Source organism: Melopsittacus undulatus, chromosome 4, assembly GCF_012275295.1.
Source record: "Melopsittacus undulatus isolate bMelUnd1 chromosome 4, bMelUnd1.mat.Z, whole genome shotgun sequence".
NCBI classification, from domain to species: domain Eukaryota; kingdom Metazoa; phylum Chordata; class Aves; order Psittaciformes; family Psittaculidae; genus Melopsittacus; species Melopsittacus undulatus.
The window spans coordinates 74,185,546-74,210,948 of NC_047530.1; the positions used below are offsets into that span (position 1 = coordinate 74,185,546).

Genomic DNA, 25,403 nt, shown 5'->3' on the forward strand with positions numbered 1-25,403 from the left:
CACCTTGTATCTGTTTCTTTAAAGCTAACTTTACTCCACAAAAGCTTTTGTTTATTGCTTGGATTAGTAAAACAAACACAGACCAATTTGGATTTTGCCAAAGCAGCCAGAATTTCAAAAGAGACAGAAGAACTTGCAGGAATTCAAAACAGCTCAAATACTGGGTCCTGGTTTTGTGTTGCAATTAGCATATATTCCTGCCTTCAGACTGATTCACACATACAATTCACACTTTCATTAACATACAGTACACATATACAGAGATACAAATTGTAAAAAATACAATTCTACCTAACAGAAGCAAAGCAAGGAATATGTTGAACTGAATGCATCCTGAGTTAATGGGGGTGGGGAGGAGGAAACAATCAAAACACGACAAAAACCAACAGAACACTATATACATTATTACAGTTTGAGAACATATATTGTCAATGAGGCTCAGACCTGCCTTGAAGTCTTTAAAATTCTCTTGTACCCTTTTATAACCAAGCTGTATAGCACTGCAGAGGTAGGTGCACAAGACTTAGAGATCAGATGACTTAAACTGCTAAATTCTTTTTCACAAACCCATACAGCTACTGTCAAAGAAAATTGCTGTTTCCCCTTAAGCACTGATTCAAAGCACCACACCAAGCCCCAAAACAATCACACAAGAAATGCAGAACTTACCATCAAGTAGGTCCCTTATTTTGTCCAAATATATCTCAAAGTAGGAAACCTAATAAAGAAACATTAGATTTATACATCTTTGTACCTATATTTCCATCTGTCAAAACAAAAAGCACCAAACTAAAAATAAAACCCACTTTCCACATAGTTTGAATCACATCTTCCATGTGAACATCTGTGTATTTTGCATGATTTACAAGTCACTGATCTTTCTCCATTTTATCGGTGATTCATCAGGAAAGTATAGGAAAGAAAAAACCAACTTCAGACAAATCTTTTCTTCCTTTTTGTTTTTAACGTAGGTGAAATTGACAAAAGTGTTGAACAGAATCAAATTAATTTGGCTACTGTCATACCAGGATAGCTGCATCACAATAAGGGTCAAGTTTGACACCTGTAGAAGGTATACTGATATTCAGCAGCACAAAAGCAGGCAGCACCTTTGGTGATTTAACATATGAGTTACATAAGCCTAAGCAATATAAGCAATATAGATCAATTAAATTTAAAATTAAGCATAAATAAAAGTTCTATCTTGAATCAAGTCCCCAAGAAGAAACTGAAAATGAGCTTTTCTGTAACACAGAAACAGACAATTGTCCTAAAAAAAAAAAAGGAGAGAATGAATGAATGACTTTCTTAACAAAAGGGTATTCAACTCAGTAGCAAACACAAATGTGTTAGTGACACAGTACCTAACTGTACCCTAAATAAGCTTTACCCAGGGATTATTTAGCTAGAATACTAGGTGGCTAAACTCTAGGTATCACTAAATTCTAGCTATTTAGTAAATTACCTTTTCCTCTCATGTGAAAAATAAATCATATAGGATTTTATACCAATTAACTGATCTTCCAATGTGACAACTGCTATTAAACAGAGATACATTTTGCTTCTATGCATTTTACTTCACCTGTGTCCCATTCAAAGCCATCCTCTGGATCAGCTCATATTAACAGTCCTGGTCTCCAGACTTAATTCACGTGCTTTATATTATCCTATTAACACACTGCTGAGGACCAACACACCCCCCTGTTCTAAATGTGCCTCTATTAAAGAGGGGAATGAAGAAAAAAAATGATGTTAATTTTCAACATTGGCTCAGTTATTAAAAGAGTATGACAGTTTAGTTAAATTCTGGCTCCCACTGACAGAACATGTATTTCTCTCAATGACAGCTCCTTGTATAATCACTCACTCATTCACTACTATTTAGGCAGCTTTTCTGTTAAGATATTCATAAATGTCAACTACGATAAGAAAACCACTGAAACAATTCACTGCTGGCAGAACATGATTTATAAAATGATAATCATCTGCCAGGACAGGAATTTACTATATCTTGTACAAGGGGGTCCCAATCTGTTGGTATCCAAGTGCTATCATGTAGAATAGCAACAACCACAGGATAACTTTACAGATTACGAAGAGAAATCAGTGTCACTCCTATGGAAGGCATTTCTATAAAAATTCAGAGGTGTCTCTTCTTCAGGAGCTCAATACTTTAAAATCTAAGGTCTATTAAAATATTCAGATGGTTTATCTGTAATTCATAAGGCTGCTCCTTCGTGTGTACTTTATAAGCATGGCCACAAACAGGCACTGCTAAGAATGTTCTCAATACAAAATGACCTAGTCCTTCTGGAAGATCAGTGGCTGGTTCAGAGGTTCTCTGATAGATTATTAAAATACATACACACACATATATACCCCCAGAAGTGCTTCAAAGTCTTTAATGCAAGCACCACTAAAAAACCACTCATTTCTAACTGTTAGGCACAAGAGGGACAGAGGAAGAGAGCTTCATTCTCAGAGAGCATCACCTGGTTACAGCAGGAGAAGGGGCAGCGTTTTCACACTCTAGCTGTGCTCAGCTACTTAACTGTACTGAAGCCATTTAGGTATATTCTATGCGTTTTGGGGGAGGGATGACAGAGGAGTACTCATTTTTCACTGGGTAATTTTACTGATGTCTGCTTGGAAACAAGCTGTACCTGACCCCAACACTGCCAGATGGACCAATGCCCCCTGCCATGGCTGAACGCACCCCAGGAGACTGGATGAACAGTAGAAATTAAAGGTCACTCAAGAAATTTGAGAGATCATATGGTTGGGATCAAGACAGGGACATGGAAAAACATAGTAGCTGTTCAAATTGAGACTTAGGCCACCATCTTAAGGAATTTATACACAGGCTTCTGAGCAAAAAATTACTTCTAAACATCTTTCTGTAAGTTGCCCAAAGCCATCTTTCCTCCATTTCAAACCCACATACTATACAGGACAGCATGTCAGTATTCTCACAAACATCATGGAGATCAGTGGTACTTATAGTCATAAATAATGGGGCTTAAGTACAGTCTTTGGGGAAGTTGAAGTGAAGTAAGTGTTTTCTTACCATGTTGATTAGCCTATCAACTCTGATGAGACACAAGACAATCAACAGACTAGTGAACTTGAGCTGACAAACTTTTATCAAATGTTAGTAACTGTATTAGGTTATTTCTAGCAAATATCCTTAGTAACATAATGCTTGAGTTATAAAAGGAAGAAAGGAAAAATTCTGAAGCACAATGTTATAGCATAAATGCAGATTTCCCATCCAGCTCCACTCTCTTCCGTCCGACCAATTATGTAACACGTCATTCTGCATTTACCTTTATATGAAATTCCAAGTTTTCATCCATGGAGTAGATGTGATCAAAGATGTCATGTGCAATTCTTGGAATAATTCCCATGAGCTGAGGGTCATGCAGCTTTCCCTGCAGACACAAAACCAAACCATGTCTTGGAAAGCCTTACTCAGGCACAAGAGAGGAGAAAGCCTTGCCCAAACACACTTTCCTCCAGCAGGTCCCTATGAGCATATCTCCTGCTCTTGCAGAGGGTTCGCTTGATATAAGTGCACAAAAAAGGTGGCAGAACAACTCAATGTCTTAGCATTCTTCACCCAATGAAGCACCTATTTGTTTTGTCAGCTCCTGCCATTTGCTAAACGTATTGTCCTGCTGTTATTTATGCTGCCACTCTCCAACCAAAGATAGGTGAATGAACACAAATGTACAAATAACAGCCCAGTTCTCCCAGTTAAATCAGTTATTTGGAAACATGTCAGAAACAATAAGTTTTAAAATATTTTGTTTCTCTTTCACTACTATGCTAGAAAGCTAAAGGGAAATCTGGGTTGCAGGGATTTGAGGATTAGAGTAATATATTCTGATTTGAGCTTGCTGGGCCTATTGCCAGGGAGCTGTGCCTTACGAATACTACTGTTCTCCATGTTAATTTGTACAACTACCTTCCTCCTTTCTTTCAAGAGCTGAATATTAACTGAAACCAACAATTTATCTGGTGTGTGGCTCCTTTTTGCGTTTCTCTTTTTGACAGACACATGCAGGAAAGCTAACCCCACATGGAAACTGAATAGAAAAATAGACTTGATGAAAACCTTTTCTGACTACAGAATACACTGCACTGTTAATTCCAAATATTTTATGAAACTGCTGAAATATGCAATAACAACTCAGTAGTTGTAAGACTCCATCAGAACACAGCATCTAGAAACTGTAATACACCTTTCGAATATATCTTTGTCCAAATAATACTGCCCACATCAGCACAAAGCATGTCACTCCATATAGTGGTAGGGAATTTTATTTTCTTTTAAATGTAGTGGGTAACCATAAAATTCCAGATCATGGAAAGTCAGATTTAATCTGTATTTGCTAAAAATTATTAAGCACCATATTTTTTTTTAGCAAAATAGAAAATCATACAAATGTACATATGTTTTTCAGTATTAAGCATGTCTGTGAATGACTAGTGGCTCATATTGATCTGTTTTGCAAGTTTCATTAGTATACTCAAATTTAGTCTTCCTAGACATGGCTTCCTTTTTGCTAAAGCTGGTGAAATGACAGACAACTTCTAAGCGTCAGCCTAGGATAAAGAAAAATTCACACAACTGACAAAAGCTCTCCCTCTGTCTCAACGCCTGCAGTTACTAGGTTTCTGCCCTCAAATTACATAAATATCGGGGGGGGGGGGGGGGGGGGGGGGGGGGAAAGGGTGGGAATATAGATAAATCAGTTACACTGCTGCTGACTGCATTCCCTAGAAAGCAGCACTCAGCTGTATCTAAACCATGAATATTTCATCTATATTATACAAATAATATTGCCTTCTGCAGCAAAAGCATTAAGTGCTATATCATATTCAACATCTTATTATGCTTCTCAAAAACTAAAGAAGTCCTTGTCATATGATACACCATTTTATTTCACATTACAAGAATGAAAAAAAGGGTGAATGAATAAACAAAATCCCTGATGGAGGGGAAAATTTTGCACAAGCACACATCCCAACACTGTTTTACCTTGCCAGCTCACTACTTGGTTCCATCACACAGTGCAGTTACTGAAGAGAGACTGCAATACAGTTTTCACCTATCCATTTCTTCTCCCTGAAGAAGGCCTTGAAAAGCTGACTGAAACCAATTGACTATCCTGTATTACTACATGGAGAGGGTTTTCCCAAAGAGGAAAAAAGAAGTTTTTCCTAAACTATGAAAAAACAGAGATTGGTTGGTATTTCTTCATCGCACATAAATAGAACCAAAGTTATGTCTACACTATGAAGCACTGCAAAATGCATGATTCCTAAAGCAGCAAAGGCAGCTATAGAGCCAAAACTGCTAGAGCTATGCAGCATCCCCTTTTCTGTAGTTGCTTTGACCAAGCTGCGTCATTATCTCAGTCAAGGGATGATGTGAATTCAAAGATTTGTTGCAGAAACTTCTGTCTGTATAGGGGTGCATCAGCTTTGGAGTCACTGCACCAGGTAAACATATCCCTTAATAAGTGTGGGGAAGTGACAACTTACAAAAGCATTTGATTAAACATTCTTCCAACCCCAACAAGTCCTGTAATAATTATGCTTTCTTTTACGTAGCTTTCTCCAGCTCAGAAGAGAAATCAATCTGTAAAACATGATTAAGTGTAACTCAATCACTGCATCTACAACTTCTTGGGCTCCAGCCTTCTCACCATTTAAGTCAGCAGAAACTACAGTGAAACAAGATCACATTCAACACTTTAAGAGGAGTTAAGATCTTTAAAAGGTTGAAACACCAACAGTCTGTCATGCATTGAAAAATACTAATTTTTTACTTGATTATAAATGGATTTTTACGAAAATAAGAGATTATTGAAGTAGGTCTTACTATAATTTATGGAGACCATAAACTGGAAGGGAAGAGAAAGGTAAAATGGTAAAAGTAGGCTATTCACAGGATAGCTGGAACTATAAAATAATTAAATAATAATTAAAAAACCCTCAAATAAAATTAAAAAACCCAACCCCCCCCCCAAAAAAAAAAAACCAAAAAACCCACTCACAACAACAACCAAAAGCTCATAAAAAAAAAACACCAAAACCCCAAAACCCACTCTCATGGAGTTAGCTGTAACCTCAGAACAAGTTTGAGACATGTGCTGTTGCTGCTACGCTGATACTGCAGTTTGTAAACTAACCCAAAGCACCCAGATGGAGAGTTCTCTGCTCATTAAAGCCTCTCATTTAAATAATAACTTTACTTTCTACATTTAAACATAGCAGGCAGGCATTAGCTATTGAAGTGCAACATTTGAGACAATGCTGTTTTATTTCAGGATGTTGACACAATAACTACAGAGATTCAGTATTGAAAATTACTATAATGTCAAAGCCCATCAATATAATCTTAGGAGCAAAAATATGTAATTTTTAAGAAGGTATCTATCTTGCTATACAGGTTGGTAAATGCTTTATCTAGCACAGGAGAAGGACCTATCTCTGTCAGAAACCCTATCCTGGTTATATTACAGTACCATGTCCTGCTTAAGATTAATACTATGAAGTATTTCACCGAAAATCCTCCATAACAGCTTTATCAAGAGGATTTACTATTTCTTCAACTTCAGACTATTTTTTCCTTCCACAACATACTTTAGCAACTTTACAAGAGGATGTTAGGTTAAAAGGGGGATTAAAACTGAATACAGGTTTGGTTCCACTTTAAAATGACAGCTTTTTCTTTATTAAAGAAGTAAACCAGCCATTTTCCTACAGTCATTTTCTTTATCACAGCTTGTAATTCTGAATATAAATTGGCTTTAAGAGATCTTTCCCCATGCCATGTGGAAGCACCAGCTCAAGCCCTGCAGACATTTTGATTTAATTACATTCAGAGCTGGTGGATTACTCAGCCATTGTGCCATCTGTGAGGGCTGAGCTAGTGATTTCCCCCATCCTCACAAGGACAGACTTAATTAGATGTGAGGTATCAGTTATTGCATCCTCCAGGAAAGGAGCAACTGTGGCAATAGAACAGCAAATTCACCAGGGCTTTTTGGCTCATAGGAATATTGCTTTACTCAACCTTCAGGTTAGGTAAGTCACCTGTGTTAATCATGTAGCAAAACCATCTGATGCTGTTAAACGAATGAAAACTATTTTTTTTCCTTTTATTTAGCAAAACTTTGCTTTAGACCTCCTATTTAATGTTCACAGTTGAGCTGAAATGTTCCAAGCTTGTACAGCAATGTGATGGAACAATCCTATGTGAAGATTAAATGCTTGAATGATCCTCCTTTTCTAGCAAAAACCTAAAATATGTAAATGTCTTCTAATTGAACAGTTAAAAAAATACATAAACACAGGGAAAAAAACCTGCACTAACACATCTCACATAGCAGAAATATGAACAGACCTGGGACTTAAGCCACTGGAATTTGGTACAATTTGGCATTTTTCTCCTCCAAAGCAACAATTCTCAAATTCATCCATCTGTGCTGGAGAATGTGAGAGTGATATTCCCAGAAGGGGAGTGCAAATGAGAAAACCTATAACCAAGGCAGGAATTTTCATAATCCTGCATGCAAGGGAACTCTATAGACCCCTACTACTGTTTTCATTTGTGGACTAACAAATCTCACTCAAATAATTTAAAATATATACATAGCTAAACTATTCAAACAAATATGGAGAAAATACTCGACAGCTTTCACTCAGCACTTCTTAGTTTGGCTAGATAACTGTAAACATCTCCTGAAAATAAACCCTCCATGTTGAAACAAATACTACAGCTTAAAAGGCAACAGAACCTAAACATACCCAGATCTCTTTTCATATATATATTACTTACAGCTGAGTGTATCAGATAGCTGGCTTGTTCAAATAATTGGTACATATAATTCTACTGCTTCAACCAAACTGAATTAATTTTGCCACTGTACCTCCATAGTATGTGTTTTTCCTGATGATGTCTGCCCATAAGCAAAGATTGTGCCATTGTACCCTTCAAGAACATCTGCAAGAAGAAAAACAATTAAAACTCATATTGCCATCTTAGAGCTTGATTGTCGTAATTTCAGGTCTTCTACAATGTTGATGCTCAATTAGAAAATAGTTTGTGCAATAAACAAAAACATGCCACAACCTTTAAGAAAAAAAATAATTCATAATGAAATCTAAATTAAAGAATTGCAGAATTATTGACATCTCATTTCCCTGGGGAAAAAAAAATCTCTGGACACTAGATATTTTCTGATATATCTGTGTAACATGGGAAACAGAAAGCTGCCTGCATTTCAAACACACCATACAGAAAATGAAACTCTTATTGTATATTTTTACTATGATATCACCCTCAACAGTTCATGGCCTCATTAATTTTCAAGCCTGTCTGTAAAATATAAGAGGAAAGCAAGAAGAAAGTCATATAAGCAGAACTGGCTTTATTGAAATATACTTCTCTCAAGGCAGAATGAATAAATTTATATTGCATTAATAGATAAAAAATATCCATTTTAAAATTTGCAGAGGTTAATGTCTACAGTAGCTTTTAAAAATCCATGAGGGTTGTAAACCAGCTGGTTCTTAGGCACAGTCCCATGTCCATTCATTGCAGTTGAAAGGATTACTGGGTGGGACTTGCTCCGGGAAAGTGAATTTGAAGTCTTAAGTAAGGGCACCTATTTATGCAGCTTTCATGTAAGAAAAAAACAGAGTAATATTTCTGATAGTTGCTCATAAAAAATGAAGGAAACCTCCAATCTAAAAACCCCACAGAGCTCACATCAGACTCCTATGAATGATCCCCCTGGATCCCAAACGCAGCAAGAATGATGCTGGCCGGGGTGCTCGCTTAGGGATGCCCACCTTCCTTCTGAAATATTTATTCTGTTGCTCACCCCTCTATATCTGTACTAATACATGCTAGCAGGAAAAAAAAGATGTTTGCATGTGTGTGTGTTTATAAGAAATAAATACACATGATTATATTATACAACATTACATATGCCATATATGTTGCATTTACATAAACACAAACTCATGTAATCTCCTTATTTGTATCTCCATATGTCTGTGTGTAGCTGGTCCAGATAGAAAGAATACTTAAATATGATACATTAGAAAAATATAAAAAGAATGAAGAATAAACAAACATGAAAAAAATCGGAGAAAAACAATAGAAAGGTTATTTCAAAGAAAAGAAATCAATAAAAAGGAAGGGAAGGAGATTTTTTTTAAAGACAACTGCTACACAGACCCAACATTTTCTATACAGCAATACTAAGTAAGGATGAAATTGGAATGAAGACATTTTAAAAATATATATTCTAATTAAACACAGAGTGTAACTATTTAAGTTGTGTCAGAAATGTTTTGGAGAGCTGAAGAGAACAGACAAGCCAGAGGCTGTATAGACCTCCACAAAGTATTGCTGGGTAAATTTTTCAAATCTTGCAATCTAGAAAAATGACAAAGAGACTCTAATTACTGTAATTCTGGTATTAACATTTTTTATAAATTTAGCATCCTCGTCTGTTTACAAAAATAGATACTCTGCTTATTCTTGCTTTAGAGAAACAATGCTTAAAATAAGTAATTATAAATAACAATTGCATAGATAAAAAGCCAGATGCCCAGGCACAGATGCAGTGCTATCTTGAGTTCAGGCCTTCAACCCATTACTTCATCTTCTAAATAGGACCATGTTACTGGTTATTTTGAAACATTCCCTCACCAGTTCTTTTCTGAAGGGAGCATCTCATTCATTTTCAGTTCAACACAGAATGAATTTGAGTGGAAGTGCTGCAACACACTGTGAAACAGTGTTTCTCCTTGAACGCAGGAGAAAACAGGTAGCTAGGGTCACTCCCTCTCTGCACCATGTTCAAAGCCCATTCACTTGAACTTTCACAGGTGCAATTTGAGTGGCTTCTTTTTCCCAAGAAATCCTGAATATATTCTACGCATTGGCTTTGGGAGTCATTAAAGTATTAATGAGGGAAAATTAGCTGCTTAGCAAATTCCTGAAGACTGGTGAATATTAAAACCTTAAAACAAATTCTGCTGGGAGTTCCACTCAGATTGCACTGATGGGTCTAACTCAGGCAAACCAGCAGAAATATGAAGCATAGGACCAAGGAGGTAGAGGCAGAGATAGAGCCAAGGATTTGCAGTGTAAAAACAGTGGGGGAGTAGCTCACAGGAGATAAAAGTTGTATCTTTTGTATAAATACAAAAATTTTACTTCCTTTAAAAAAGTCAATTAGATTAATAGTAAATTTTAAAATAGCCTATAAGCAAAGCATTATTTAATGAAACTGTATTTGAAACTTTTAAATATAAAGCTTAAATATAAATAAATAATATTTAAATATAAAACTTAACTTGTCCTATTAGACACACACATGTATAAGCACAACAGGGAAACAGTCATTTTACTTTTGAGGCTACATCCAGTTGTAAGCACTCCATATCTATTGCATACAGATGCCTCCATCTCTGTTAGCCAGAAGAAAAGAAAGTATTTGTGTTTGAATTTTTTCTTCTAAACTAAAATCTTGTTGTAAATTAGAAAATATGGAAGGTTCATTTTCTTTCAGATGGAAATCAGCACTTGGGGAAGATGAGCTGAAATATCTGGAAGAAGCACAGAACTAGTTTCAAAGGTGTTTAGGCATCCAAAAAATCATCCTGGGGCAGAAGAGGCGGGGGGGGGGGGACGGGGGACGAGGGGGTCAGAAATCCTTGAGCCAACGTATGCAACTCTTGTTTGTTTCTAAAATACCGCTTCGTGTCCAAACACGTTTAAATTCCCAGGACATTCAAACAGAATCTAGGAGTTCATTTCTACTATGTCCTCTTTTTGCCAAATCCGGTTAACTTGGAAAATTAAAAAGAAAGAAAAAAAAAAAGGCTTATTATGCCCAGGTGAATTCAAGGTATAGCATCAGCTCTATACTGGTACACAGCCTAGAGGGAAAATAACCCAATTAATCAACTGTTATGTAAGAAAATTGCTCAGAATTTGCATCAATGTATATTAAGATACATTCTGCTTGAAGAAGCATAGGTAAGCAATTTACCTTCCCAAATAGCAAAAAAATACTTTGTTTCACAAAAAACACCAGCCTTTTGGCCTTTTGCATCAGCTGCAATTAAAAAACACCAATGGTCTTAGTAGTAGAGGAGGTTATTTTTATTGGAAGGCTTTCCATACTAAGATAGTTAATATACCATCTGTCAATTGAAGAAAGAGAGAAGACAGTCCCAGATAGAAACAGCCTGCATAAAACTTAAAGAGTGGGGGAGCAGGAGGGGAAAAACAGGTGAACAAAGTGACTGAATAAAGATCAGTTGGGATTTTTACCTAACTCTTAACAAACAAAAGGAGTCAAAGTGCTTTTCTTAATTACTCATCTAACTCTTTCTACAATGATTACCAGTTTGATTCCCACATAAAACAGCTACTCAACTCAGACATTCAGCTGCTGCCAAATGGCCTTTTTCATGATGAGCATGGATAGAACAGGTAGCAACAGTCTAGAATGGCAGCTATTGTGTAGGGGTACAACATAGACATGCTCAGGTTAGGGACCTAGAAAGTCCTCCCAGCAGAATTGGAACACTCAGCAGAGCTCTGCAAAAAATGGCCAAGGAGAGCTGTGGGCTGAAGACCTTGCAGATGGACCACTGACCAGCTTAGGAGTCTTAATGGCAAGAAGAAAAGCCAAATGGCTTTACAGAAGTCCTTTCAGCCTCATTTCTAAAGCCAGATTTTTAGCTCTATACTTATCTTTTCCATCTCTAAGCTTTCTAGGTTCTGCAACTCAGCATTTGAGGCCTGTATTTGTAACCAGAATAGAAAGTCAATAAGCTACACAGTGAAAGCAAGCCCACCACCTAAAATATCATTAAAGCAATTTTCTCCTCCTCATGGATAACACTAATGTGCAGATGTTCACACACGCACTAACATGCTCACAGCTTGGGCCATTACATATTCTCCCTCACTGTAAATGTAGGAAGAATGCAAAATCCTGATGCAGACATTCATCTGTGTAGATTAAGAAGATAAAGCTGTTTTCTGGCAATAGAAAGCAATTGGAAACAAAGCAAAAATGGTGGTAATCACACATTATTGTTCCCTTTCAGATTTAGCGATATTTCTTGGTTTGGTTAAAAGAAATGTAAACACAAGTTCCCAAGCTGTGGACAGATGGACCAGTAATGATTTCCCACACACTTCCACTACCGGTATGTCTGCCCTTAAGAGTACCTTGAATGAACACCATCCCAGCACCCACCCTGATTCAAATCGCTGTAACACACATATTACTTCTCCTCCTCTTAAAAAAATGTTCCCGTTTCTCACGTATGGAGCACTTAAACCTAATCCCATTTCTTCTTTAGTGATGAAAAAACTCATTTAGATAATCCTTATTGTAAACATAGTTATAACCATTGTTTTAGAGACCAATAGGCCAGATGGCATTTTCTGTGATAACATTAATCACAATGAAACCATCAGCCATTTCATGGAAGTAAAATGAAATCTGATAACAAATGGTAACCTTGAAAAGCTATCTAAAAAGTCTCAAAGACTTAAACAGTGCTCCAAGCTGTAATGCACTTAGCTCATATTTCCATGTAGTAAATTACATTGTTCCAGTCTATCAGAAAAAGTCCTATCCATTTCACATTCTTCATTTTATTAGGCTTTAAACTGAAAATTAAACCTAAGGAAACGTAAGCCTAGAGCTCAAGAACATCATTCCAGTAACACTGTGCTCTCCCTTCTCTCCTCTCTGTTTTGCACCCTCTTTCTTTCCCCATCTCCCTTTCTCTCTTGCCCCACCACTGTTTTCACTTTCTCTGCTTCTGTTTTTTCCCCACAATTTCTCTTTATCCTTTCTTTCTTCTACACACTCCCCCTCAACAAACTTGCCTTTCAAGTTATCTAGAAGGTCCAAGTTAATAGACATGCAAAAGTATGTTTTAACTCTATTTTTAAGTAGGACTTCAGAAAGCATTTGATTTTCTAACTGGCTAATGAAGAAGGCTTAGTCATTCATATAGGTATTTCAGTTTCCTCTCAAACAGGATTTTATTTCTCTCCCCATTTTCAGAGGAAACCAGCTTCCATAGGGAATATAAGAAGACTCCACAAGTCTACAAACAGCGAGGTGCTGCTTCTGTTCGCACACACACTGTAGAACTGAAACAGTTCCCCAAACTTCCAAAAGTTGAGTGGTGTGTCAGCAACCCAAATTAATGACTTCTAAGCTCTACATCTCCAGTCCCTCCAGATTTTATTAAAGCCTTACCCATCTGAAGTCAGAATTGCCATAATTAGGCTCCCTTCTGAGAGGAGGCAACTAAAGTCTTATGACTCATTTCCTCTCTCCAACATGAAATAATTTAGCTTCTGGTCCTCCCCCCAGTCATCTAGACTACATGCATGTTGGTTTGCTCCAGGCTGTCTGAGCAAGCCAACCAATGCCCCTCCAGAAAAGAACCCAGGATTTGCAGCAGCATTGCTCACCCCAGGGACTTCTCCCCACTGGCTAACACAAGCTCAGAGCAGATCCAGCTCCATGCCTGAAACACTAGCAAGTCCTTCAACACTGCATCAGTAGCTCCTGCACCTCTGAGCAACCCCGAATCTCTCATACCATGTAAATTCCAGTGTTAAAATGGGCAGCCTTGTGCTGCTATACAAGCACAACTCTGACCAGCTCTGACACCATTTGCATTGCCTACATACTTTGACTTAAAAACAAAAGCTGAGGACCAAATTTTGGAGGGTGCAGGGACACCACACAAAACCAGGCAATAGCTGGCTTATTAGACCAGGTGCTACTCATAACCCCTAAGATGCTGTAAGCAACTGTAATACCATCATGGATGGACTATCCAGCATCAGAACAAAGTGGGAGGTCTCAGGGTGATTTGGGATGTGGGAGAATTATAGCAGGTGGGGGAAGTATGACACACAATTAAAATGCACCCAAAATGTTCGATTCTCAATTTAAAATCTTCAAGTTTCAACAGTTTATGAAGGTTTTATTTTAAACAAATAGGGTGCCATCCAGTACTCACTTCTGTTCCAATTTCATTTTTAAATGCAAGCTATCTGCCTGCAAAGCAGCTACAAAACCAGTGCCTTTTAAGTTTTCCTTTAATGGTCCGTCTATCATTCAAAGACACAGCTATTCCACACTCATTCCATAGTCTCATGCTGCATTAAGAACATGTTATCTGTTGCTTATCATATATCACAAAAAGCAAGTATTTGGGTGGAGTAACAGTCACACAGAAGGAGAAAATTAGGAACAACTACTGCAACTCCTTCAGCCCTTTTTCTTTTGTTTTGTGGTTTGGGTTTGTTTTTTTTTACACAGACACATCCTTAAAAAAGGAAACACTTGGAATTACTAGTTATTAAACCCCCATAGAGACATCAAAACATTTATTATCCAGTCTTTAAATAGCTTGAGGGGACACGGGGAGACATCTTTTTCCCTCCCCACAAGCAGGAATAAACAAAGACAACACCTACCTTTAACAATCTGCTTGGCACAGGCATTATAAACTTGCTCCTGGGTTGTATTAGGAGGTAACACTCTATCAAAGACATATGGTTTCCCTTGCTGCAAACAAGACAGAAACACTGTAAGATAAAGAACATGTAAAACAGTTTATAGACCAAATATGACAGGCATCCTGAAATGCAGCACTTACTACAAAGGAAGCCATTCAGTGCAATGGAGACAACAATATTTTGTTGACTAAACAGATGTGACATCTCGTGTGCTCCAAACCCATCTTTTCTACAGTTGGCAAATAAAACGCATCATATGTTTTCTGTGTGTTCACATTTGGGTCAGTGGCTACAGTTACAGGAAGCAATAAGCTGAACTATCAGTAACTGAAAGTTATTTTCTCCCTCTCCTAGGAGTTAAGGGAGAATAGCCATGTAAATATTTGCAAAAGACCTGCTGTTCATTGGAGCAAGCTAGTGAAAGCTGTGGTGGGAAAAACAGCAATCAGACCTGAGAGAATCAGAAGTTTGCAAGCCCTGACAGTTGCCTTCTGCTGAGGCTGGGGTGGTCCAAAACATCTCAAGCACAGCTCTAGCACACTATGTGTTCCTTCAGCAGAAACAGACTCTGGTTTGATTCCTATGCTCAACATGCAAATGTGTGTTCGTAATAGCATAGGTTAGACCCAAAACAGTCAGCCTAGTCACTGCTGTTTTACCCTAAGTTTGTATTTTATTCAGAAATGGTCACAATTTTTATCCTTAACACCAACAAATAGCAAGATACCATGTGGAAAGAGCTCAAAAATTATGTTTTGAATGGGACTGGAGCCATTTCCAAACTGTGAACTGCCACCATCTCATCACAGACACTGAGCTGCCTTAATTCCCAGGTGACACCACAACTGACACTTATTCATATGTCTATACATCGTAGCACAACCCATCCATACACTTCCATAAAATTTTGATTCCTCTGTAGCAAGTATAATAGGTTACAAGAGAAACACATAATAACAATCCTAAAAATAGGCTTGCATGACACTCAAAAGGCAAATCAACTCTTAAGACAGCAGTTCAGCTCCTTACAACTCAAAACCAAGCAAAATATGTACATGTAAAATACAATTCCTGTATTTAAAGTTACACTAAGCGGATGTGCAACATCTTTCTTATCTTCCATCAAAGCCTGTAATGTATCTTTTCTAAGATGTGACACCTGCTCTGAGAACATCACAAAGGCTTCAAAGCTAACTGCAAGGTGGCTGGATACTCGAAGTAGGAGTCTTGTTCTGGTGAGTTGATGTGCCATTCCTGTAATTTGCTGCCAGCTGTTCAAATGCTGTGCTCAATTAACCATTTTTGTCACATTTTGTGATTTTACTTCAAGCAGATCATAAGCTTACACTTGCCTGCTCCTTAAACTTGAATACTTAACAGCCACAGGGGGAACAAGACAGAAAGGTGTTTACCTGCAATGCGTGTTCTTCTTGTTTCCTCACAGAATTTCAGATCTCAATGATATGAAAGCAATTTATAAATCATTTAGTAAATAATTCATGGTCCTATGCTGGCATGAGGTGGCACTGGATCACCCAAGCACCTTGCTTAGTAAGACACAGGCTCAAAGCGGTGACTCAGACATGTATGACCAATGCAGCCCAGGCCCCAGTTTTAACTTGCAGCAGCTTCAACCCCCAGGAGAATGGTTGTACTGCTGGGAGCACTCAGATGGCACCTGCCGCAAACTCTCCATCCACAGCTTTCCATGGACAGTTATTATAACTATTCTGGAGCAATTTCTCATATGGACCTTTTAGCTCTTACACCTATTTTGCTTACTTGAAGCACTAGACAATAAGCCCCAATGCAAGAGGCCAAAAAATACACAGACATCCAACCTTTGCCATCCACTTATCCCATTTATTTCCTTTATGCCCCAGTTGAGGCTTACTAGCTAAGCAGTGTGAGAGAGTAGCAGAGATGCCAGTTCACCATCCTATCATGGCAAACAGCACTCAAGGCAAACATTGCTTTGGTGTAATCAATCCAGCTCTACTGAGCTCTTCACAACTATCACGTCAGAAAGCCACAAAAAAAAATCCCATTGTAATTGTGCTTCACGCAGCTGAAATAAGCACTTGCTGCAACTGTTATTTATCTGCCAGACTGAAAAGCTACAAATGTTAAAAAGCAATTCACACATTTGCTATGTAGGTCCAATCTCCTCCAGATTTTTATTCTGGGAAGCTAAGACTGGAACACTCATCACTGATATCCAAAGAAAATAAATACATGTGAAGGATCACAAAGCACCTGTCATCAACTGTATGAAATGAGAGCACTCCATTACCCAAGAAGCACTTACAGGTTTTGGGAGAGATTTTTGGTGCTTCATCTCTGCATTGATCTTAGACAAAGACAACTTGAGGCTCATGATCTTTTCTGCAAAGAAGAGTATGAGTGGGCACAGACCCTCTTCTACCCTCAGTTTGCTAATGCATACTTCTTTTGCCCTACCACTGTTTCTCCTCTGCCCTAAATCCTCTCAATCCTGCTTAATCCTCTTCTCCCCATCAGCTGCATCCCCTGCTCCTTAGACTCCTCATCCTCTTCCCTCTTTTTCTCTTCACCTGCTTGGGTCTCTGATGTTGGAGAAATGTTAGGCATCACCCATGTCACCCTATTCACCTTGTTCAGCTTTCTGATTCTTCTGTCCCACCAGCTCTCCTTGGAGTTCTCACCACCATCTCCAGGCTCCTGGTTGCAGACTGTAACCTTCACCACCTCTCCCACTGAGTTGTCCCTTGCCCCTTCAATGTCCTAGCTGGGCAGCCCACAGACCCACTCTGCATGTGTCCCACAAGAGCTCACTCTCATCTTACAGGGGCTAGAGAAGACCACAACACCTTAGACAGAGAGAAGAGTCTCTTGAAGTTCTCGATTACTTTTTGCCTCAGTCTTCACAGGCAAGTGCTCTAGCTATGCTGCTCAAGTCTTGGAAGGAAATGCAGGGGCTGTGAGAATGAAGATCTCAGGCCCACTGTACATGAGGATCTGGTTCGAGACCATTTTAAGAACCTAAATGTGCACAAGTCCATGGCACCTGATGAAATCCATCCACTGGTCCTGAAGGAGCTGGTGTATGAAGCTGTTAAGCCACTGGCCATTTTATTTGAAAAATCATGGCAGTCAGGTGAAGTTCCGAACAACTGGAAAAAAGGAAATATAACCCCCATTTTCAAAGAGGGGAAAATTGATGACCCAGGGAACTACAGATCAGTCAGTCTCACCTCTGGGCCTGGCAAAATCTTGGAGCAGATTCTCCTGGAAGGCATGCTAAGGCACATGAAAAACAAGGTGGTTGGTGACAGCCAGCAGGGCTTCACTAAGGGGAAATCCTGCCTGACCAATTTGGTGGCCTTCTATGATGGGGCTATGGAACTGATGGAAAGGGGTAGAGCAGTTGATGTCATCTACCTGGGCTTGTGCAAAGCATTTGACACTGTCCCACATGACATCCTTATCTCTAAATTGGAGAGACATCAATTTGATGGGTGGACCACTTGGTGGATAAAGAACTGGCTGGATGGACGCACGCAGAATTGTGATCAATGTCTGTTCAGTGTTTGGCTGGAGACCAGTAACGAGTGGTGTCCCTCAGGGATCGGCATTGGAACCGGTCTTGTTCAACATCTTTGTTGCTGACATGGACAGTGGGATTGAGTGCGCCCTCAGCAAGTTTGCCAATGACACCAAGCTGTGTGGTTCGGTTGTTACGCTGGAGGGAAGGAATGCCATCCAGAGGGACCTTGACACACTTGTGAGGTGGGCTGATGCCAACCTCATGAAGTTTAACCATGACAAGTGCAAGGTCCTACACCTGGGTCGGAGCAATCCCAGGCACAGCTACAGGTTGGGCAGAGAAGAGATTCAGAGCAGCCCTGCAGAGAAGGACTTGGGGGTGTTGGTCGATGAGAAACTGAACATGAGCTGGCTTCAGTGTGAGCTCACAGCCCAGAAAGCCAACCGTATCCTGGGCTGCATCAAGAGGAGCGTGACCAGCAGGTCGAAGGAGGTGATCCTGCCCCTCTACTCTGCTCTCGTGAGACCTCACTTGGAGTATTGTGTGCAGTTCTGGTGTCCTCAACATAAAAAAGACATGGAACTGTTGGAACAAGTCCAGAGGAGGGCCACGAGGATGATCAGGGGACTGGAGCACCTCCTGTATGAAGACAGGCTGAGAAAGTTGGGGCTGTTCAGCCTGCAGAAGAGAAGGCTGCATGGAGACCTCATAGCAGCCTTCCAGTATCTGAAGGGGACCTATAAGGATGCAGGAGAGGAACTCTTCATCAAGGGACTTTAGTGATAGAACAAGGCAAATGGTTTTAAACTTAAAAGGCAGAAGTTTAGACTAGATATAAGGAAGAAGTTCTTCACTGTGAGAGTGGTGAGGTACTGGAACAGGTTGCCCAAGGAATTTGTAAATGCCCCATCCCTGGCAGTGTTCAAGGCCCGAATGGACAGAGCCTTCAACATTGTCTAGCATGAGATGTCCCTGCCCATGGCAGAGAGGGTGGCACTGGATGATCTTAAGGTCCTTTCCAACCCTAGCCATTCTATGATTCTACAATTCTAAGGTGTCCAGCCTGAAGGAAAGCTGTGGCAATTCAGTTGCCAAGATACTGTTAAGGCAGAAGATTTTTCTCTGGAGCAAACTACAGGTTTGGGTTTCTTTTGTTTTGTAGAGTGTCACTGTTATAAGCTCTTAAATTTCTGACAGACTTTCCTCAAAGGTAATAAAAGCCCTACCCATCCTCCAAAGGCAACATGCTGGCAGATCCAAAGGGTTTGCTTCAAAACAGAGAGAAGGTGAACAAGCATGAACATCCCCTTATTTTTATTATTATCCCAAGCAGTACTTTTCCCCCTATTTTCATCTTCAGAAATAACAACTGGTTGGGGTAGATTTTTTTATGTAACTGAGCTTGAATTAAATACCAAAATCAGAAAGATTTCAGTCTTATTAGACCTTACTCAAGAAAGCAATAAGCAGCTAAAAATTAAATGTTTTTTTTCTGAGTTGATGCTGTTTATCTGTGTACCTCCTCCTGTATTTTTCAAACTTTCTCATTATGTGAAGTGCATTCTCTCTCATACATAAATCACATCTTCCTTCCTATGTGATTACTTCCTACAGTCCCCCTGACAATCTGTTCCATTAACTTATGCCACTGCTGCATAACGGCTAGGATAAGTGCTCCAATCCACCCACACAATTGCTGTTGAAGTTGTATTGACAGCAAGATAGATTCTGTTCTGGCCCTTTGATAGCACAAAGAATGCTATTCATATGTATTGCCAATTATTATTTCACCAGCTTAATGTTTAGTTTCTTACTGAGTTTACAGGCTTGGCATTAAAAAAAAAAAAAGGCAACCAAAAAAAAACCAAACAAAACCAAACCACTGAGGATCTGAGAAGCACAAAAAGAATCTTAACCATGCATGTGCTACCAAAACTGCCATTTTACAAGCAATACCAAAGAGCAGTACTATCACTAGAAGCTAGCGTAGTCTCAATTAAAAATAACCAAATACATTCCCTGTTTAAAAATAGAAAGAAATAAACTTTATGTCTTCTAAATTCTCCATAGACAGGAAATGAGAAGTGCTCAGTGCTTAGAGCTGCATGCTAAGAATTTGGAGCCTTAATGCAATTTCATTATTAATTCTCTGTGATCTCCAGGCAGACATTCAAGGTTGATTCCAACAGTGCATCTGCAGGTTATGATGCTAAGCAAGATGACAACTGACTTTCAGGCAGCTGAGCTGTGAGGCAGAATCCACAGTCCAAGGTCCATTCCCAAAGTGCCTTATAAAACCCGTGGGCAAGGTAACATAGCTTAAAACAGAATTTCCAACAGCTAGCATGTAGATACGTAACTGCTAAAGTAGAAAGGAAGAAGAGAGCATACAAAATTATGGGTTTCTTTGTTTTAGGAGGTCTGTAAGGAGACATGAGTCCGATAAGGAATTACAGTCTTGTAATACAGCCTTGAAATATATCTGAAAAGGAATTATAGCCCTAGAATCAGAGATACCATCCAGATTTCTCACGGGGCAGACACAAGTTTGTTCTGCTTGAGCAGACAACAGCTGTGTCCAAGTTATGTGATAACTGGTGGTTGTGAATATGCCTACTGCAGTTCTGACACCAAACACACAAGCTCTGCTGACGGTGGAAGCAAAGCTCATTCATACTTGCCTGGACAATACTATGCGAGTACATTCTTGAGGGAACATCATTTCAAAAGAGACTCAAGAAGAGGTCATACATCAGCTTTTAAAAGACAGAAAAACATCCATCAGTCCATCCAAGGCTCACCTCCACATGTCCCAAGGAGCACAGAAGCACACAGGCAGGCAGGGAACCCATATGGCAGACTCTAGGAAGAGGCACCCTGACAGGGCTCTTGCCAAGGCTTTCCCTGGAGAGCATCTGCCCATGGTGCAGGTGTGAAAGCTGTCAAGATGACTCTCAGGATTCCTGTCAGAGTGCTTAGGTGTACAGTATACATAATGGGATTCACACAGGAAGAACATTTCAGGATTGCACAAGAGTTAGGGGATGATTAGAAGAGGACAAAGGCAAGGAAAGGGAGGAATGCAGGTGATCTGGCAGGCAACAAACATGGGATGAAGGGTCAAAAGCACCAGCTATGTAAGCAGGCTGCTTGTCCAGTCATTCCTCACAAGGCCCAAGTGTCCATGCTGCCAGCTGACCTGTGTGTGATGAGATCTGAAAGAGGCTCAGCCTCTGAAAGGCTGATGGATTCAGCTCTTCCTAACAGCCAACAGTTAGGGCACTCAGCTGAAACAGGCAGATAGATCGTGTACACAGGTTCCCCCTCATTCATCTTAGTCCTCTGTCCACTCAGAAGGCAGGAATGTTTTTTTCTCCAAAACCTGGTCAAATAAAGGCATCCCCTTTTCTGCTGTAAAAGGGGTGCATCAGTCATGCGATCATCAGCCAACAGCTCAGGAAGACTTTTGGTCTTCCTGACCAAAATCACAGTGCCAAATCACATGGCTCAGTTTATGAGATGAATTGTTCAGCAAACCATGACTCTGCTGAAACTCTGTCATTATTATTCTAGGTCTCTATTCAAGTCAAAGAGTTTTATTGATGCAGTTGGAATGAATGATTCACAAGTGGGTTTAACATATCATACAAGATGTCACTGCTAGTATATTGAATGGGTGAGTATACAGGCAATAGAACTGTGTGATACATAGGCGCTTAATTGATGTGAAATTATTTCCCAGCTAGTTTTCACTACCATAAGTGCTCTTGTAGGAAAGGTTTTATAAGTAAAAGATATATAGTTGCAGGCCTGGAAGTCAGAATTTTTCAAAGAGCAGAAAGCAAACTGTTACCAGCAGCAATTCAATTTTTCAGTCAAGGCACATCCCTCACACAGTACTGAGTTTCTTCCTTAGAAGGTGGCATAAAACACATTTCTTCCCTCTAGCCTATAGGAATCAAAATTAAAGTCTTTGCTTCCTTTGAAAATTTAAAGGCCAAATTTACTGAATGCTGCATCAAACTTGCTCCCTTTGCAAGTGGTATAAATAGCTGGCCCTGAAAATTCCCCCTGGAATTAGACAGACCTTGTTAGAATGACTTATTTTCTCCTCAAGTTATAGAGATTCTGCAACAACAAGGTTGTTACTATTTTGCTGGTAAACCACAAGAAATAAACAAGATCTATCCCATTCTCCTGAAGCCATCTATATATAGTGAGAATTGAAAACATGATTCAAGACAGAGGGAGAAAATAAATGCGTGCTAGCAAAACAGTTAAATTTAATTATGACATTTTCCCTTTATTCAGTCATACTGCCCAAGTAAATGCTACTGCCATCCTATTAATTTTCTATGCTAGCTTGTCCTTTAAAAACAGTGGGGCAGTAGCATGTCACCTAATGGATGAGAATTCAGCATACTCAGGAATTAAAAAATCAGGAAATTTATTCAGAATAACCAGTCAAAACAGGTTGTCCAAAAGAAATTCTTAAATATTGGTAATACCTCTAAAACTCAGTTGGAGAATAAATTAAAAAATGCGGTCATGTATGAACAGGCACTGCAGAGCAATCTGAGTCGAACACAACATTACTTTTGCATAGCAGGCTTAATTATTGATCTACCTTATGAATATTTCTGTGGAGCTGATGGAATTTGGCTCATGGCCAGTTATCCACTTTTAGCTTTCACTCCCCACAGAAGGAACCTTTAATTCCTTACAACAAATCCCGTTCAGAAAGCACTGTTTTATTTTGGCACAGATCTGCAATTTAGGAAGCCAGACCTTAGAAATTATTTTAAAGCTTTTCCACTTCAATGCATGACCTGGCAAATATACTCCTTAAGGAACTTTATAAGAATTTTAAGTATAAAGATCTCCCAATACAAAGCCAACTATTAAATAATACTCATTAGCAACATATTTTTATACTTCTGACAAAGCAATGCTCAGAGTCACACCTGTCCATCATTACTTACTTGCATTAGTGCAAGCTAATCACAGTCTGGAGAATGAGATGGACCCAATGTCTCACGAACCCCGCAAAAGCTGCAGCCCCTCACTGGCACTTCTCAGTCTGTCAGATGGGACGTTATCCATATAACGCTAGTCACATTAAAAAAAAAAGCAGTGCAGACTGTCTCCCAACCCCCAGCTCAGCCATCAGATGATAAACCGCAGGCTGACAGACTCCTCAAATCCAGGATGAAGGCTGGGGCAAAAAGCTGGAGAAGCAGCATCCTGGTGCACCTGAGGCTCAGGTGCTCAGATCACTGCTAGAGGCTGCAGCCCAGCTGGGAGCACTCACCAGCACCATGGAAAACAGGATCTCTTCTTACTTGAGGAAAACAAACTCACTTTTCCAGGACTCCCCTGTGTTGAATGGCTCAGTAACAGGCCAGGGAGGTAGAAAGGCCCCAGGACACAGCCTCCTCCAGCTCCTCACCATCCTCATTGCTCTGCAGGCAGATGGGTGCAGGCAGCCTCGGCAGGGGCAATGCCGGGGCAATGCCTGCTCAGTGACTGAACACTTGGCAGTACCAGGCGCTGCATGTGAATGCTGCGTAACTGGCAGCACTTAGTCTGCGCATCCTTTGGTACTCATTCCACGCACCCTTCCAGCCCACCAGCGCCCCGCACGCCATGTGGCAGCTTGTAGATTTGGGTCTCGATTACTTAACTGCTTATGCAACAGCACAAACCTGGGAATTTGGAGAGCAGTGCTACCTCTTCCAGTTAAATTTAATCTCTGAAAAGATGAAGCTATGTGTTAATGATCATGGAAAAAAACTAATATCATTTGGTGCTCTTTACAGCACTAGCCTAAGACCCTTTCCTGGCTACTGCACTCCACATTAAGAAATTAAGATTTTTTTTCACACTTATTTTTCTTCCACAAAATTGCTTCTTCCATCTTTTCTCACAAAACTAAGTTTTTAGTAGATACGTGATTGTAAGTTCTGCAGACCTTTCCAATTTATCAAAGGTATAAAACCATCAGAGAGAAGAATTAGACATAGGCTACCCTAACGGTCCTAAGGGAAACAGGAAAACATCATTCCCAGCACCACCCCTCTTGCTTTCAGGTAGCTTGTTCCACTGTATTATGTGTAACAAATAACTACCGGTTTAATTTAATATACTCTTAATTTAATAGAACTTTTCAGGCCTATTCAAAGCTACCTTCATAATCTACTCATTTTACTTCGGCAAAGCACACACAAGCTTAATTAAATTAAACTTTAAAATGCTGTCACTTGCCTTTCAGATAAAGATCCTCCCCGGACATCAGAGGTTCTTCAGTAAACAGAAATCTTGTGAGAATATTTACTACATGATACTCTAAGTCATAACCAATGCACAGGGTCCTTGTATAACCTGCCTTTGATAGCTTCCACCTCTCTAGAAGAAAAAGAGCTCTGAAGGTAAGCCAGACTCAAAATTATCCAAGATTTCTCCGGTTTTACCAGGTTCCAGCATTTCAGCTGACCTAACCTACTCCCTTGTATCAACAGGATAAGAGAATTTCATGATTTCTTTTGTATATAAAACCATTCAGGCTAACAGTTTAGAAATGATGGGAAAATATTCTTTGAATATTTGAAATATTTGAAAGAAAAGTTTCATAATTACAGAAGCCTGAGACTCCTGTAACTAGAGGTCTTGCGATTTTAGTAGAGTTAAGAACAAAAAGAGAACAATGTATTACTTGTCTATTTTGTAAAAATGCAGTACTTCACACTTGGTTTTAAACTACTGCTTTTTTCATAAAGAACACTGTGATCTTTTAATAAAAAATTCATAGCCAGGAAAATAATGCAGTAAAACCTATCCTCAAGCAATAACAGAAGAGGAGTCAAACAATGCCTCCTCATGGGTGGGGGGCTGTGGGAATAAGTTATGCATGAGGCAGCATCTCTGCTTATGGGCAGTATTTTTGGTGAGCTAACAAAAAGGAAAAAAAGCTGTGTGGGTATTTCAAAATGTGAAACAAAGCAGTTTTGGTGAACTAAGATGTTCTAAGATGAACTAAGGTCTAGTCCCACGTAAGATGCCAACCTTCAGTTCCACCTACAGAAGAGAAGTGCAACCTAAACCAGCCCCCAGTTCAAGACATCTTAATTCTGTCGTGGCAGTGTTGTGTAAATCTTCACTTTGTTAAACATATCACTTACAGATTTATGGGGCAACTGGGTGGCTCAGGAGATTAGTAATGGGAAACTGAGCACTGTCAGTTGTAGATTCAAATCCACCTCAGGTCAGGAGAGGTCA

The 25,403-nt window shown here is 39.4% G+C and overlaps 1 protein-coding gene across 1 annotated transcript in view; it reads right to left on the reverse strand.

The window, feature by feature from the left end:
* Positions 1–25,403, reverse strand: part of KIF5C (kinesin family member 5C) — an 80,148-nt gene that overhangs the window by 38,784 nt on the left and 15,961 nt on the right. The window contains exons 2-5 of the mRNA XM_034061968.1: positions 14,561–14,651; positions 7,944–8,017; positions 3,327–3,431; positions 670–718 (exon numbers count right to left, since the gene is read on the reverse strand). Of these exons, the coding sequence (XP_033917859.1) occupies positions 670–718; positions 3,327–3,431; positions 7,944–8,017; positions 14,561–14,651 (319 nt within the window). The remainder of the gene's footprint in view (positions 1–669; positions 719–3,326; positions 3,432–7,943; positions 8,018–14,560; positions 14,652–25,403) is intronic.